We start from the raw sequence: 16,332 nt of genomic DNA on the forward strand, positions 1-16,332 counted from the left end.
ATTTAATAAAAAATATTTTATTTTTTCATAATTTCTGTTAATATTATTTAAGTTTTTGAAGTAAAATATTCATTTTGAAAGTTAATGAATCCACTTAAAATTTTTTTATCAAGCTAAAACTTACCTAAAACGTTAATAGAAAATGACTCATTTATCCAATTTTGTTACTTAATAATAAAAATATATATATTCTAACTTTACAAGAATCAATTTGAGAGGAGATAATGCTTGTAACTAGGGATGTGCAGCGGTCAGTTTTGTCCATTTCAGTTTGGTTTTAACCAAAAACCAATTAAAATTTTTTTCACTATAACCGACCGAACCGCATATGATGCAATGTCGGTTTCGGTCGATTTTTTAAAGGCTCGGTTTCTGACGGTTCGATCTGGACTCCAGTCGCGCGGGGGGAATAGGTCCTAGACTCGTCAGGGGGGGAATTAGGTCCTGGCCGGGGTGGGGGGAAAATTAGGTAATCTACTCACCGGACTCGAGTGGGAGGGGGGAATTTCGTTAGGTCGACGGGTGGGGAGGGGAATTAGGTCTGGACTCTGGAGAAGTAGTGAAGTGCCAGGATTGTCGGGCGGGGGCCCATGGGTGATTTGAAACAAAAAAAAAAGATTCGATTTTTTCAATTAATTCGGGGAAAAGGAATCCTCCCGATGATCGAAACGATCAGTCGACGAGAAACGATCGACACATACGTTATAAAAATAACCATCATTATAACCGTTGATTTAACAATAACTGACGATTGCGGTCGATTGCACGGTCCCAACCGACCGTTGCACACTCTACTTGTAACTCATGAATGAACCGAACGAAACGAATGATATCCAGCGGACAGGCAGACACGGTTCTAAGTTGTAACTCATTCCAGGGGAAATCACGTTGTCGGATGTCAGTTACAGAAAATCTTTATTGGGCAGTAAAATCCTAGAAGGCAAAAGTATCATTCATCCTATCAGACTCTCACTGTCCTCTCTGCTTTCTAATATAATATATCTCTCTCTTCTCTTCTATATATATATATATATATATTGCCGTCTTCTCATTCTATCTCTCTATTCTCTCCCTCTTTTGACTCTGTGGAGAAAGGTGAAACTTAAAACATGGCTCTGACATCCCCATCTCTGCTCTCGTCCAAATATCCTCTTCTCCCCCGCCGCCATTATCGCCACCCTCTCCTCCGCCAAACTCAAACCCATCACAGCCATCCATTCCGCCGACCCAGCCAAGTCAACCAAATCAACGGCGGCCTCGACCACCTCCCATCAATCCCCACTAAATGGAGCCTTGACAGCTGGAAGTCCAAGAAGGCTCTGCAGCTTCCTGAATACCCGATCAAAACGACCTCGTCTCTGTCCCAGACGCTGTCTACGTTCCCTCCAATCGTGTTTGCTGGGGAGGCAAGGAGCCTTGAGAGAAGCTTGGACAGGCAGCTCTTGGCAATGCTTTCCTGCTACAAGGTGGTGACTGTGCGGAGAGCTTCAAGGAGTTCAATGCTAATAACATTCGTGACACTTTCAGGGTCCTTCTCCAGATGGGTGTCGTCCTTATGTTTGGTGGCCAAATGCCTGTTATCAAGGTCCCTGCTTTTTCTTTGTTTTTCTTCTTTGGCTGTTTGGTGTTTTACTTTTTTTTCTTATTATTTTATGTTAGAATTGAGGTTGTGTTGGAAATCCTATCCTTTCATCAAGGATTTGTTATTGATTTGTATTGGTAGTTTGAATTTTATAGGTTGTCCTGTTTGTGTTGAGGTTTTTCATGATTTGACGAAGAATTGAAGTTGTGGGGGTGATTGTTTTGGTGGGTAAATCGCTGCTCTAATCAAGATATTTCTGATACTCCTGTTGATGGTTACGAGTAAGGTACTTGGTGACAAGGAGAGATTTTGTTGGTGGCGGAATTAGAATTATGGTAATTATCGGAAGCGGGGAGAAGACAGGGATGTTGTTGTGGACTCCTCCAAAATATTACTGGAACCTTTTATTATGCAGTTGAATAGATTTCTCAATTAGTTGATATTGAGTTCTTTAAAGATAATATGCCTTGCTATTTGCCAATGCAAATTATTATTCACAATGGCAGTGGGATAATCTAAGTTTGTGGTTCTGATTGTTTAGGTGGGAAGAATGGCAGGTCAGTTTGCAAAGCCAAGATCAGATCCCTTCGAGGAGAAGAATGGGGTGAAGCTCCCAAGCTATAGAGGTGACAATATAAATGGTGATTCTTTTGATGAGAAAGCGAGGGTTCCAGATCCCCATAGGATGATCAGGGCCTATTGCCAATCAGTGGCAACTTTGAACCTTTTGCGGGCATTTGCTACCGGAGGGTATGCAGCCATGCAGAGAGTCTCACAATGGAATCTAGACTTTACAGAGAACAGTGAGCAGGGGGACAGGTGTTTTTATTTGCCTGAACTAAACCTTTTGTTTTATGCATCAAGAAGTTGGTCTATATGATGAATTATTTGGCTTTTCCCCCTCTATCTATTTTGATTGTTATGAGTTTTTAACTAAAATGATGTGGTGTTTATTGAATCAGTTATTGGAGTTTTATTGCACATCTAGGACCCTTGAACTAATATTTGCCATAACTCATAACTACTCTTCCACCAACCCATTCCATCAGTCCTAGAGGTGCAGCATCAGATACTGAAAGATTCCTCATTGTCTGTGATAGTGGTTCTTTTCATACTCAAGGAGAAGATCCATGATCTTGAAGTTAGTATTACAAGCTCACAAGTTGTGTTAGTATGATTCAGCAATTACATTACGCCATTTTATGACAAACAACATTGCTGGGTGAATTACTCTATTGCCTTCTATTTCAAACATATACTTGGATGGTGAAAACATATTCATGTCATTGCCTATTAATATCCATTGTTCAAGGTACATTTGATACATGAAACCAACATTTGAGCAGGGTAACAAAGTTTGATTGTTAATATTCCAGAAGACTTTAAATGGCACTGAAATAAGTTGCTTTGCTAATTGATTTCTCTTTCATTACTAATGTTTTGTCAATTTCACTTTATAGCCTATGATAACTCAAGCCAAAATTAGAGGTTCAAATTCTAGGAGACTACCAAGCAAAAACTAAGTTAGCTATCACTGCAGTGTTTCACATTAATGACACAAATTTGTTCCTATAAATTAGCTTGATTGAAGTTCAGTTTCTGCATTAGGTCCAATACATGACAGAATGGCATTTCCTTTCTTTTTATTTATTACCTTTAGGTGATTTTCTCTTTAATTCTTCTTAAGATTTGAAATGATAAGTATGTTAGAAGGGAAACGCTTTTGATTTTTATTTTTCTGGGTTTCTTTTAGGGTTAATGTTTGTTTTATGTGTGATGTTGCATCATTATCTGGGTGGAAAGTGTTTTGCCTGAATATCTAGGAACCATTTGCTTGAAGTTGCTGAACACTTGCACTAGCTCTCTTTTTCGAGATTTTTGGTACTTTTAATGTTGAATGAACATGTTTTTTTCGGTGTGCCTGTGCAGGTACCGTGAACTGGCTCACCGAGTTGATGAGGCTATGGGGTTCATGGCTGCTGCTGGACTCACAGTTGGTCACCCTATCATGACAACTACAGACTTTTGGACGTCTCATGAGTGCTTGCTCTTCGCTCTAATGAGCAGGCCACTCACTAGGAGGATTCAACTTCTGGCTTACTATGACTGCTCTGCTCACATGGTTTGGGTTGGGAGCGCACCCGCCAGCTTGATGGTGCTCATGTTGAATTTTTAAGGGAGTTGCTAATCCTCTGGGCATAAAGGTACCTTCCCTTGTTGTTCTCTTTCAGTTAAGTACACTAAAGTTTTTTGACAACGTATACTTAGTCTGGAATGAGATTAAAGCATTCAATAGATCATTGAGTGACTTTTTTTTTTCTTTTGTAAAGCAGTTAATGTTGTTGGTGATTAACTTTGAATTTCCAGACAAAATGACTAAACGATAGAATCGTGATGCAGGTTAGTGATAAGATGGATCCTACGGAGCTAGTTAGGCTCATTGAAATTCTAAATCCTCAGAACAAGCCTGGTAGGATAACAGTCATTGTAAGGATGGGAGCTGAGAACATGAGAGTGAAACTTCCCCATTTGATCAGGGCTGTCCGCAGAGCTGGGCAGATTATAACTTGGGTTAGCGACCCCATGCATGGGAACACCACTAAAGCTCCTTGTGGACTGAAAACTCGTTCCTTTGATGCAATCAGGGTATGGTTGCTATCATTTTTATGGACATTACAGTAGCTATTTCCATGTTGCTCAAGATTTCAAAACAAAACAATCCTACTTGGATAGTTACAGCTTCTCAGTTTTTGTCAAATCTGCCATCTTTATACAGAAGTATTTGAGATCAAGTACCAGTTCAATATCATAAGTTTAACCTAAAAGAAATATGTAAAGTGATTCTCAAAGGAAGCCGTTTGAAATATTTACCTATTGGAACTCCATCATCGATTTATGAGTAATTTATGAAATCTTTCTTGATTTTTTAATTCCTATTATAATGACTGTGGTAATAATTTATGTTTTGTTAGGCTGAGGTGAGAGCATTCTTTGATGTGCATGATCAAGAAGGTAGCTATCCTGGAGGAGTTCATTTAGAGATGACAGGGCAGAATGTGACAGAATGCGTTGGAGGCTCAAGAACTATAACCTATAATGATCTGAGTTCACGCTATCACACCCATTGTGATCCAAGGCTTAATGCTTCTCAATCTCTAGAGCTTGCCTTCATTATTGGAGAGCGGCTAAGAAAAAGAAGGCTTGCATCACAGCACCCTCTGGCCTCCAATTGATAGTATATTTTGTGGTGGTTTCCTTATTAGTTTGCCTAGAGATAAGGTAAATTGAGGAAGAGGTTTTGAGGCTAATCTATGCATGAGGATTACAGCTAGTGATAGTATGGTTTAAGTGACATTGTTGCTCTAAAAGTATTTAAAGCTTTGTTTCAGAATTTGTTTGAGCCACAGGTAATGGTATGATTGTGGGATATGTAAATGGTATTTCTCCGTGTAGAATTGCTGCTTGCAAGTCTGTAGAATATGTACATGCTTAAATTGCCTTTGATGTCGGTTTGTATAATTGAAATATGTGACAATGTTCTGGGTGTTAGAGCCTGGTAGAAAGGGTGTTTGATTTGAAGAGAAGGAATGCTGTTACATTAATTCCATAATGCTCATTTATCATTACTAGAGTAGAGAAAAAACATAGAAAAAATTTATTCTCCCTTACAAAAGCATGCTTCTTTGTAAGAGAATAGATGGATAGAAAAAGAAAAAAAAAACACATGAGGGGATCCTTTCCAGTATCCACCTGTAATGGAGAAGATATGGTGCATGAACTGTTTGATTGCTCTGTCTCTGACCTTATGACCTCTATTATTATTATTATTATTTTATTATGATTGAAATTGACCGTAATGTAGTCCTCCTTCACCGCCAATGAAATCTGTGAAATGTGGAAAGCGACTTGTAATGGTTTAATTATTACGAGTAACTTTTGAACTTTTATCATTTCACACAATTCACAAGAATCACTCCTACTAGGCGACTACTCCCCCTCTCCTCTCCTAGGTGCAATGAAGAGAGCCAGAATATCAAGTTCCACGGAATCTTTCCACAACCCCATGACCCATCCATTTCCCACACCTCAAACTGAAAGCGCCCTTTTTTCCTCGAAAAGCACAAAAGCACAAGTAGCAGTAGTAACAGACCATAGGTGTTGACAGTTCCCTCCCGGGAGCTGGGCTTGGGTCTGCCTTTTCCTTGTGCCTATTACTAAATAGGGTGACATCAATGCCTCCCTCATTTCCTCAACTAAAGTTAGGTTGTGCTTAAACTTGTTTAATCCGATTCATTAAAACATAGACACAATTCCCAAAAGTTAAACATTTAGAAAGGTTTTTTCTCACTTTTAAAACGTTCAGGCAAATGGAAATGGAACCTCTGAATATGTCATCATGGTCTCGCCCAGGCCCCAGCATCTTTCTCATCATCACCCATAAACAAACAAAAATCCCCCATTGGGCCACAACCCTCCGCTTTAACCTTGAGCTTATCCTCACAGCACCAAAGTACAGTAAAAATAACCCACAAGCAAAATTACTTTTCATTCTTTAATATATATTTCTATTACTTCTATTATTATCTCACATTCACATTTCCATCCCCCACCCGTTTCGATTTTCATTTTTTTATACCAAACTAGAATTTACATGTCACGCAAAACGACAACAACCTAAGGTCCCTACCTCGCCACCCCCCATACACCATTCTCGAATATCTACATATCCATGCCACGATTACCATCATCGCTGGTCATCACTCCGCCACGTGCCCCATCACACAGGCGTCTTGCAAGTTGATGTCTGTGGATCCCACATCGCCGGCAACAAGTACTTCCTTCCGTTAAGCCCGTTTGCATTGTAGCTCGCCCGGTACTCTTCTCCACCAGGAGATTACCTGGGTATCCCGGATACGAACCCGACCGAATATCCCGTGCAAGCTGAACCGCTTCTAACGGTGCGTTGGCTGGGCCCTGGAAATACCCGTTTATTAAAGGGTTGGTAACGGTGTTAGCCAAGAGGGTTGCCAAGTTGATGATCATTCCGTCAACTCCCACGTCTCCGTTAGGGGCAACTAAGGGTGGGTTTGAGGACCGTAAATAGGCTGGTGAAACGGCCAGGCACATTGACCAGGACACTGAGTCTCGGAGTTCCCTACCCAGATATAGGTTCCACGTATCGGGCCTCGGCCAACCCGGGTTGACCCGTGAGTCCCGCACCTCATGCAAAAGCCTTCGACGGAGACGTCTTTGGCCGTTAGAATGATGTTAATGGTATTGACACCATTAAATTTGCTGGCCAACGCTGGTAAATGAGGGTTTTTAAGGATTTTACCGAGTGGGTAATTTTCGAGGAGGATTTGTTTGCCCACGCCTAAGTTGGATGAACCTCCCTTGTATTTCTCAGTTGTTTTCCACCACGATGATGAGGAAGGAAGCGTTGTCTGGTCGGAACTCAAAGAGTTAACAAAATCGACGATTATGGACCGTTGGATGGGAGAAAACTTCCCGTACCAGATGAAATTAACGATGATTTTGCCTTTTAGGAGTGGACCGTTATGGTACTTTAAAACGAGAGGTTGCTCTTGAACTAACGCGGAGGATGAAAGGTGGATGAAACAGAGGAGTAAGAAAGTGCCAAGGCAGTAAATAGAAGCCATGTTGGCGGGTAGAGGGCCAAGATTTAGTTATGAAAAAGCTGCTTGCTGGAAAAGATTGAGAGTGGAGTAGGGGAGTGAGGACGGTATTTATAGCGGCTGCTTGAGAGAGGGGGACAGCTGTAGAAGCAGAGGTGTCAATGTCAAGGTGAGCCACGTGGAGAGTGAGGATTGGGGTTCAAATGTGAAGAGGAGTTTGGCCAGGCTGTGAAGAGGAGTTTGACAGGGTGACGTGGTGGTCTAAAGAGGGTAACGAGAGAGAGAAGAGAGGCTTTTGCGTGTTCCCGACGGTGGCATTGGAGTTTTTTCTTTAGTACTAATAGTTTTTTAGAGAGGGTTGAGGTCGCAGATATTGATGGTAGGGAGTGATGAAGCATTGAGCTTCTTTGATATTTACAACAAACCACCCCCAGAAATGATTCAATGCTTCGCACCACACCCGTTCCTACCCTAACCACTCAACTCTCATCGTTTTATTACCTCATTATTTGATGACATTTTCAATTGAAACTGGGGAGACATGACTTTCTCCCTTCAATTCAGTGCCCCTTTTCCTTTTTCTTGCGCTGGAGGGGTGAACCAAGGAATTGAATGGCGTTTTGCGATTGTGGTTTCTTTTCGAGTGCAGCAAAGAACAATTTATCTAGGTGGTCCCACCAATCATGTTCAGAGAACATCAGCACCATCTATTATTAACACTGATGCCGTGTGATGATAGTTTTACTTGGAGTCCTTAATCTTATCTCCTGAAGCCTGGGACCACAAACACCGCAGGAGGTGGAAGTGGAGGAGGCGGGCTATCTACTTCAAATTATGAACAATCTTAAAAATCGAGCCAAGGAGCCAAGGTGTGACCGTGGTGCACCGTAGCTACACTGCATCATAAATCCTATGGTGTCAGATAGTGGACCCCGCGTTAGAGTAGATGACTGATGACATAAGCTTAAGGTTTAGGTGCAGACGTCCATAAGAGTGGTGTTTCAGTATTTTAGGAATTTTAGTTTTATTTAATTTAGTCCTATTCCTTAGCCACCTAATGCTGCGGTCCCCATGCATCAACCTGTGAACTAGTTGGGCCCCCGCCCCACAGTTTTAAGTGAAAAACGTTATGGATGATAATGGTGTCTTCGTAGGTATTGATTTCGATTATATAATATTAAGGTATTTTATAATTAAATTCGGATAAAATTTGATAGTAATTTCATTGTTGGTATCAGGTTCAAAATATTACTTTTTAAATATTCTATACTCAAATTTGATTATATATTTTTAAAATTTTATATAATTAAAGATAAATTGTAGTATTAATTAAATTAATTTATAAAATTATAATTATTAATTAATTTATAATATTTTTTAATACATGTATTTTGTATATTGTGTTAATTACTAAAAAATATAATTATTATTATATATATACTTTTAGTATATATACTTTAAATATATAAACATATTTACTTTTTATTTTGATTAACGTTTTAAAAATTATAACTTATAAAATTACTAATTATAATATATATACTTTTATTTTTATAAATTTATAAAATATATATTTAAAAAGAAGTGGTGAGATTAGAATAGATTTTGAACCAAGCTATTTTTTTAGTTTCATGTAATTAATAATAAACTCGTATCATTAATTAAACTTGTAATGTTGTTGTTTAAGTTGTTATTCGGATATTTATTTTTAGTTATTTAAATTGATACTTGAAATATTTGTTTTTGATTATTTAAATTTAAATTTTATTATTTGTGTGATTTTATAAATTTAATTATTAATTAATTATATGAAATATAGATGAAAACATTATTATAAATAAAAGCGAATGCGGATTCAGATTCGAGTAATTAAGTACCCATGACGATCATTTTAATAATTTTTTACATAATTAGGTATTTAAATGAGTTTGAATAATTATCAAGTAGTGATGATATATTAGGGTTCAAGTTAAGCTAATAAATTTAAAAAACATTTGAGTAATTATAAGGTTTGGGTATCTCATTTATTAATCTAGTTCAAGTTCGGATATTTCAAAATTAACAGGTACCGTACCTTGTTAACATCCCTAAATAACATCACTTTAGTAATTCTTTATTAAATATTGTATTTGTTTAGGAGTTATATGTTTTGTAATTATCATTTTGATAAATTGTTTATATAACAAAATTTATAAATTTGATTACCTATCACTTTATATCATTACAAAATTAATACTACAACTCAATTCGTTCTAACTTGTTTTAAAAGAAACTTTTGTTATTATTAAAACACCTTGTTGCAATCAGTGATGGATATATAACTTTGTATGAAGTATGGCTAAAGATTAATCATACAAGCACAAGGATCTAGTCAATGGTTCAATTCGAAATAAAAAATTAATTAATTTTGAAATAAAATTAAATTAAAATATAAAATTTCATTAAAATTTAATCAGTTTTGAAATAAAATTAAATTATAACATAAATTTTCATTAATAATTTAAATAAAAGTTTTCAAATCCACCAATATAAATAAACATAAAGTAAAAAAATTAATATTAAAATTTTACATTAAGCATCATAAGTTGTGCTCAATGTGCTTTCATATTTTTAAATTCTTGGATGACTACAAAAGAATAAAAAGGTTTAGTATAAATATATAGGAGTAAAAAAAAAGGGGGAAAAAGAAAAAAAAGAAGAAGAGAATTTAGTTTACTTATAAAGGAGAAAAAAAGATAAAAAAGATAAAAAGAGAAAAAATTGAAAAGAGTGTTTAGTATACTTATAGCATAATATATAAAAAACTTTTAAACTATTTAGAAAAATTCAAATAAGTTTTTATACGTTTATTATATTTAATTAAATTTTTATACTTTTATTTTGAGTTAAATAAATTTATTTTATTTTATTTTGTGTCAAATAAGTTTTTATGATCAATGATTGACTTAGTCAAAATCCTATTTATCATTTTATATAGCGTAATGTTAACGTGGCATGGTAAGATATCATAATTAATAATTACATAATATATTAATTTATTATAATAATATAATCATATAGTATTTTTAACCATACATATCAATATCATGTTAATATTATGTGGATATAAAATGATAAGTGATATTTTGATAAGTAGTAATTAATCAATCATAAGTTATAAGGATTTATTTAACTTAAAATAAAAAATGAAAAAACTTAATGAAATGTAATAAAAGAATAAAAATTTATTTAAATGTTTTAAAATAATTTAGGAACTTATTTAAACATTATACTTGTACTTATAAAATAAAAAAAATTCTAAAATTTGAACCTCGAAAAAATTCAACTTAACCTTTTTAAGTTAACTTAAATTTCTTACCACTACTTCAAATTAACTCATTTACTTTATATAAAGATGGCAAAACTATATATTATGAATTTTATACACATAAAAATAAAAAAAAATTAAAAATTGAAGAGTGGCGGCCGCCACCCCGCCACCCATCTCCCTCCAACCCTGGTTGTAATTATGATGACTCCATCCATTTTGAGTAAGATTGCCAGCAAGTTATTTTAAATTCAAATTTAAATGACAATATTAACAAGTGTTTCAAATATATTAAAATTTTTTATGCATATGAAAACCTTTTAATATTAAGTTATAAATTATAGAATAAAAAAAATCCTTCGTATCAAAATAATTTTCTATTTTTTTAAAATAGTGTAAAATTTGAAAAATGAGATATTTTATGTTTTATTGTATAATAATTACATTTGAGGTCATATATAAATTAAAAGATCTCACATAAATTTAATATTTAGATGAAGAATAATATTGAAGAAGGTTTTTTCATATTTTAAAAAATAAATATATATATTTTGAAACATAATAAGAATAAACATTCAATTTAGAAGAAAAAAAAAGAATCTTTTATCTCATAAATATTAATATCCTTGTTTGCTATTCAAACTTGCTACTTTGACTTCAAAGTAGTAATTATCAGATTGTTTAATACAAAAATATACTTGACCTTTGTCCATATTTAATCATAGGAAAATAGGTGAAGGCAGCTAGCACGCATGAGGAAAAGGACGCAGAAAATGGGATTGGTGCCGGTTGGTCCACTGCCTCGAAACAAGGGACGAAAAGTTGGGCTAACCCAACCCCACCTTTATTATTGTTTTAAACATATTCATTTTTACTTGTTCATCAAGCTTTACCAGGAACGAAGACCCAAAAGAAGCACTTTTATGCTTTTTGGTAATTGGTAATGAAACTCCCTAAAGAAAGGTAGCGGATCTGGTCAGAGTCCCAGTTCACCACATTTGACTGATTTTCACATTCGGTTTCAAAACAAAGAGTTTGTATGTTTTTGCGTCAATGATGACAATTTTCACGTCCGTCTAGCTTAAGCTTAAGCGTTCCATCCATGTCTTCAATTCAATAGCATTTACTTGTGATTTTGAAACTTAGTTTCATGTAAAATTGCTAACTGATCAATTTTTTTCATATTTAAAAAGAGATCTTTAAATTTTTCTTTTTTTTTAAAAAAATTATATATCAATTAATGACTGTTAACTGATCATTTGATTTCTATTTACACGATAAACTAGTAATAAAAGCTATGCTTCATTGTTTTGTTAAACTATTGAAATTTACTAATTATACCACAGTTCTATTTAACCCTGTGGGACGAGGGGGGAGGGTGGGTGTGGTTTAAAAAAGGGTAGAAAAAACAAACTGAAAAAGTTAAAGAGTAAAATGAAAGAGATGATTCACGTGCGGGACAGAAGGGTGGAGTCGGCACACAAGGCGACAAACTCTGAGTCAAAATTGGAAGGGAATCCGTGGGACCCCATCGGCCCTACCCCTTGAAGAGAAAAGCTCATCATTCTGTCCCTCGTGGCTATTAGCTTCACCTTGACACGTGTTACGGACTAAGAGGAGTATCCTTGTGGGCCCCATCGTGGTCCCGGCCGTACACGACTTTTTTTGGCTGTCCGCAGTGCTAAACAAGGGGATAAGCTCAAGCTTTGTCCATAAAAGTTGTACCACATACATTGATATCATCCATTTGGTTTTTTGTGCTTTTTCGTTTCATTTTAATTTCAAATGTGTGTTTTTTTTTTTGTCTGTTCCAACTTTATTTCAAAGCATTTTGAATGTGAAATGCATTACTAAACAAATATCTTTTCTTTTCTCTTGCTTCTTTCTTTTCCTGTTAGTTTCCTCTTGAGATTTGTTTTCTTTTAATATGATTAGAGCTAATTAATCTGAAAGCAATTGTTATTATTACTATTGGTCAATGCATGAGAGATGCCCCATGCTTGTGTTTCTTGTTGTAGTAAGCATAATTTCCAAGGACTTGGCAGGGAGAGAGAGTGCATGAATGAATGAATGTATGGAGCAATCATTTATGGTGGGGGTTGATAAGGGGGTTCAATCAACCCTACCACAGATTTAGTTGGCGCGGATTGTGACAAAAGAGACTGTTATGGAATGACAAAAGCAGCCGAATAACGCAAGAGGGCATGAAACCAATTGGTGGGGGGCCTTGCTCCGGGTTCGATTTTGTGCAACTCATCCCTTTCCCCTCCCTGGAATGTCTCTTTTCTACCACGAATGCTCATTTGACTCGTATTAATTGGAGCACTAGGACCATCCCTCTCACCCTCACCTCACGTACGCCCAGCAATTGTGCCACCACCCACCTCCTTTATTTTTGGTTTAACTCATGAAATGGACAACCAGTACGGCTCTAACTCAAAACATTTAATTTTTATTACAGCGAGCTTATTTTAGGACATGAAACTAAATTACGCATAAATTTTATTCATAATTCGCATGAGATTCATATCGGTGTCTATGATAATTGTTCTTTGATTAACTCGTAGCCATTCCTATATATGTCAACATTCCATGCATGTAACATAAATTTTGCAAGGGTGTCGCCAACAACCCTTGCGGGTTATGGGCCATGGCCTTCTGGCAAACGTAAATAGGACGTGGTAGTAGACCACACGTGTGATAATGACCTGAATATCTAACATTGAGAATTGGATAGCACTTAAAATTGACAAAACGTAGTATCCAAACTTAACACCCAAGCCGCGCGCAATTCCCATCTTTAATTTTTTAATTGGTTCCAAGAAATTTAAGCTCAATTAATGTCATGAAAGTCATTAACAAGATCAAGGCTATATAGAGTAATTATATCATTTTTTCTTTTTCTTTTGAAAGAAAAAAAGGAAATTATTCTTTTTTGTTACTTCAAAAAATATTTGATTTTCCCATACAAGGAAAACTAAAAATATTGTTGCAAATCGTCAATGGAATCTTTGAACTTTCCTAATTAGTCCATTGAAGATATTTGCAGTGCTTCTTCACGTTCTTAACTATTTAGATATATGATGAATAGTGCAGGGTCAGAACAATCCTAGCCCTAAGATAAGGAAAAAAAATGTGGAAACGAAGTATGCACGAGTGTCACAATCCACAAGAAACTTGAGAATTTTTTTAATATTATATGCTTATAAGGTAATGCTAATTATTAAAACTATAAAATATATAGTATACATGCCAATCCCTTAGCTCTACCGCAATATTTAATAAATGAAGTAGATAAGTATATGCAGGAGTCAGCAGGCTACCATATAGATATATCTTAGAAATGGCCTGGACAAGCTGGCTCACCATAACCAGCAGTTCATCACAGGACCACAAAAAAAGCAACACCCAGAAAAATTAAATGCTTTTCAATGCTCTCTCTTGTTCTAACGAAGAGGTCTTCAAAAGCATATATAGGCTAACAAATTCCATCTGGTTGACCCATGAAAGTTCCATGAGACCCCAATTAAATGCAAAGAAGATCATGAAAATAAATTACAATATCATCAACGAAAGCCAAGTTGTATTTATTCAAGATTAGGCCATAACGAGCCAGAAATCTTAAAATATATAGTCCACCAGCTAAGGCATGCATTGTCTATATAGTCGAACTGTAAATAACAAGTGGACGCCAAAGATCTATCAGGAGAATAACACACCGACTATGAGCTCGCCCCCCTCTTAACTCTTGAATTGCAAGGAGACGCGTTTCCATGAAATTGATTAAGTTTTTCTCATATTGGGTAGGGTTTCATCCTCAAGTCAGTTGTATTCGAGAATATAATCATATAGACTATCTTCCTGATTTGATTTGGTCTTTGATTAATCTACCTGATTAATTATTATTGTCTAGAAAATCACACTATATATCTTCAGATCATGGATAATATTAGTCAACTTTTATTAAAAGGTCAAAAATAAAAAAAATAATATATAAAATATAAATAATTGAATACCATACACAAAATTAATAATTTTTTATATAATTAATATTGTTTAAAAATTAAATACTTAAAAATAATTTTCTTTCAACTAAATATAAAATATAAAACACATAAAAAATATCTTATATAATCAAGATTAACAAAAAATGATATATTGATAAAATTTTAAGTAAGGTATATTTGAAAATTATATAATAATTTTTTAATTTTTAAAAACAAAAATCATTGAGAACACATAATAAAAAAGGAAAGAAAAACATAATAAATAGAAGATAGAATTACATAACAATATATATATATATATATAATTGATGATTAGTAAAAATTTAAAAAATAAAATTTATAGAAATTGAAAACATATTATCAAATATAATAGAATTGAAACAAATAAAAAAAATAAAAATAAAAAATTTATTTTTTATAATTTCAGAATGAAAGGACAAAAGAGAAAAAAAAGAGAAATAGAAAACAATGGAAAAAGGTGTGAAGAAATTTCAAAGAGAGAAATTTAAGAATCGGAATAAAATTAAATAGATTTATAAAATTATTTTATTATTTTTTATTTATATTAATATTTTAATGAAAATTAAAGTTTACTAAGAAAACATATATAATATATTGTATTAATAATTTAATAAAAAATTATTTTAAAATTTATTAAAAAATATATAATATATAAAACGTTTTAAAATTTGTGAGAAGCCATGATCCCCTATCGTGGAGGGACGCTCCGCCCCTGCTTCCGATACTCAAGAAATAGAAATAGTACTCTACCGTCATATTTACATCAATAGGTGACTATATATGCATTGGAAAACTAAGCTCATTAAAGTCGATAGAACTACTATTTTCCTGTTATAGATTTACACCCTTTTTCGGTTTTGATGATATATGAAAATTTTGGGCATCTTTCTTCATTTTCCAAAGAATACGCAACTGAATAGTCACACCTTGTGGTGTGCTTAGATTGTCGCCATTGTGGGATAGCGATTTATGCTTCAATTATTCATATTTTCTATGCTTAACTGTTAAACAAGTTATAATTGGTAGGATAAAATTCAAAGTCACTCGGGTCTACTGGATCTATCATCTATTGACTCTGTCTACAAAATTGGATGAGTATATATGACACTTGCAATGACTACAAGCACATCAATCAAAATTGTTGCCTTGGATGGATGTGATGGAAGGCAGACAAAACGTTTTTATCAACTTATGGTTACTATTTGCAAGTCTTTTATCCCTTATTTTCTTGGGGTGACTGTCTTTATCCCTCATTGACTCATAAATTTCCCTTGCAAGAAGGCGAGGAGAGGTTAGAAATTCTCTATCATGACATCGATTTTTTTTTTGTAGCTCAGTACTTTCCTAAACAGAAATGCCATAAAAGCTGGCAGATCAAGACTTAACAAAATAACTTCATTTTCTGTAGCGTTTTTTCCACCATGAATGAAACAAGTAGGTGAGGAAATTTAGCTGTATGCCCTCCCAATTATGTTTCTTGTAATGACTATTGTCCATCACAAGTTTTGGTAAGATGTAGCCAAATGAAGCCAGTCTTTTTGAAAAAAATAGTCCACTTATTTGGCACGACGCTTGCCATGGACCGACAGTGCATTTAAGTTAACAGGGGGAGGTTATGCCGCCCACCCAGTACACAACGATAGACGTTCCATCAAATTAATTTGCCGAAAACCCTATCAGGCTATATTTCTACCCTGAATGGTACCCAAGTTTTGTGTTTCCATTCCCTTTCACCACAGTAAGCATCTTTGGCATAGGTGTTAAATGGGTTAAACGGTT

The 16,332-nt window shown here is 34.7% G+C and overlaps 3 protein-coding genes across 3 annotated transcripts; 2 read left to right on the plus strand and 1 right to left on the minus strand.

The window, feature by feature from the left end:
• The first annotated feature begins 1,021 nt into the window (after positions 1-1,021).
• Positions 1,022-2,717, plus strand: LOC149527750 (phospho-2-dehydro-3-deoxyheptonate aldolase 2, chloroplastic-like). Its single transcript, XM_089783017.1, is given in 4 exon segments — positions 1,022-1,416; positions 1,419-1,585; positions 2,124-2,401; positions 2,545-2,717. Coding segments are annotated over 4 exon segments (792 nt in total). The 5' UTR covers positions 1,022-1,109; the 3' UTR covers positions 2,585-2,717.
• Positions 2,718-3,653: 936 nt separating this feature from the next.
• LOC110427442 (phospho-2-dehydro-3-deoxyheptonate aldolase 2, chloroplastic-like) lies at positions 3,654-5,184 on the plus strand. Its single transcript, XM_021443007.2, has 3 exons — positions 3,654-3,786; positions 3,983-4,228; positions 4,555-5,184. Exons 2-3 carry the CDS (start codon positions 3,995-3,997, stop codon positions 4,813-4,815), a joined length of 495 nt encoding a protein of 164 aa, XP_021298682.2. The 5' UTR covers positions 3,654-3,786; positions 3,983-3,994; the 3' UTR covers positions 4,816-5,184.
• Positions 5,185-6,136: 952 nt separating this feature from the next.
• On the minus strand, positions 6,137-7,565 carry LOC110427528 (protein EXORDIUM-like 2). The gene is given in 3 exon segments (XM_021443106.2): positions 6,137-6,451; positions 6,454-6,669; positions 6,672-7,565. Coding segments are annotated over 3 exon segments (879 nt in total). The 5' UTR covers positions 7,243-7,565; the 3' UTR covers positions 6,137-6,359.
• Positions 7,566-16,332: the final 8,767 nt, after the last annotated feature.

This window comes from Theobroma umbraticum, unplaced genomic scaffold (genome assembly GCF_002168275.2).
Source record: "Theobroma umbraticum cultivar Fairchild unplaced genomic scaffold, ASM216827v3 scaffold_30.0, whole genome shotgun sequence".
In the NCBI taxonomy this organism is placed as follows: Eukaryota; Viridiplantae; Streptophyta; class Magnoliopsida; order Malvales; family Malvaceae; genus Theobroma; species Theobroma umbraticum.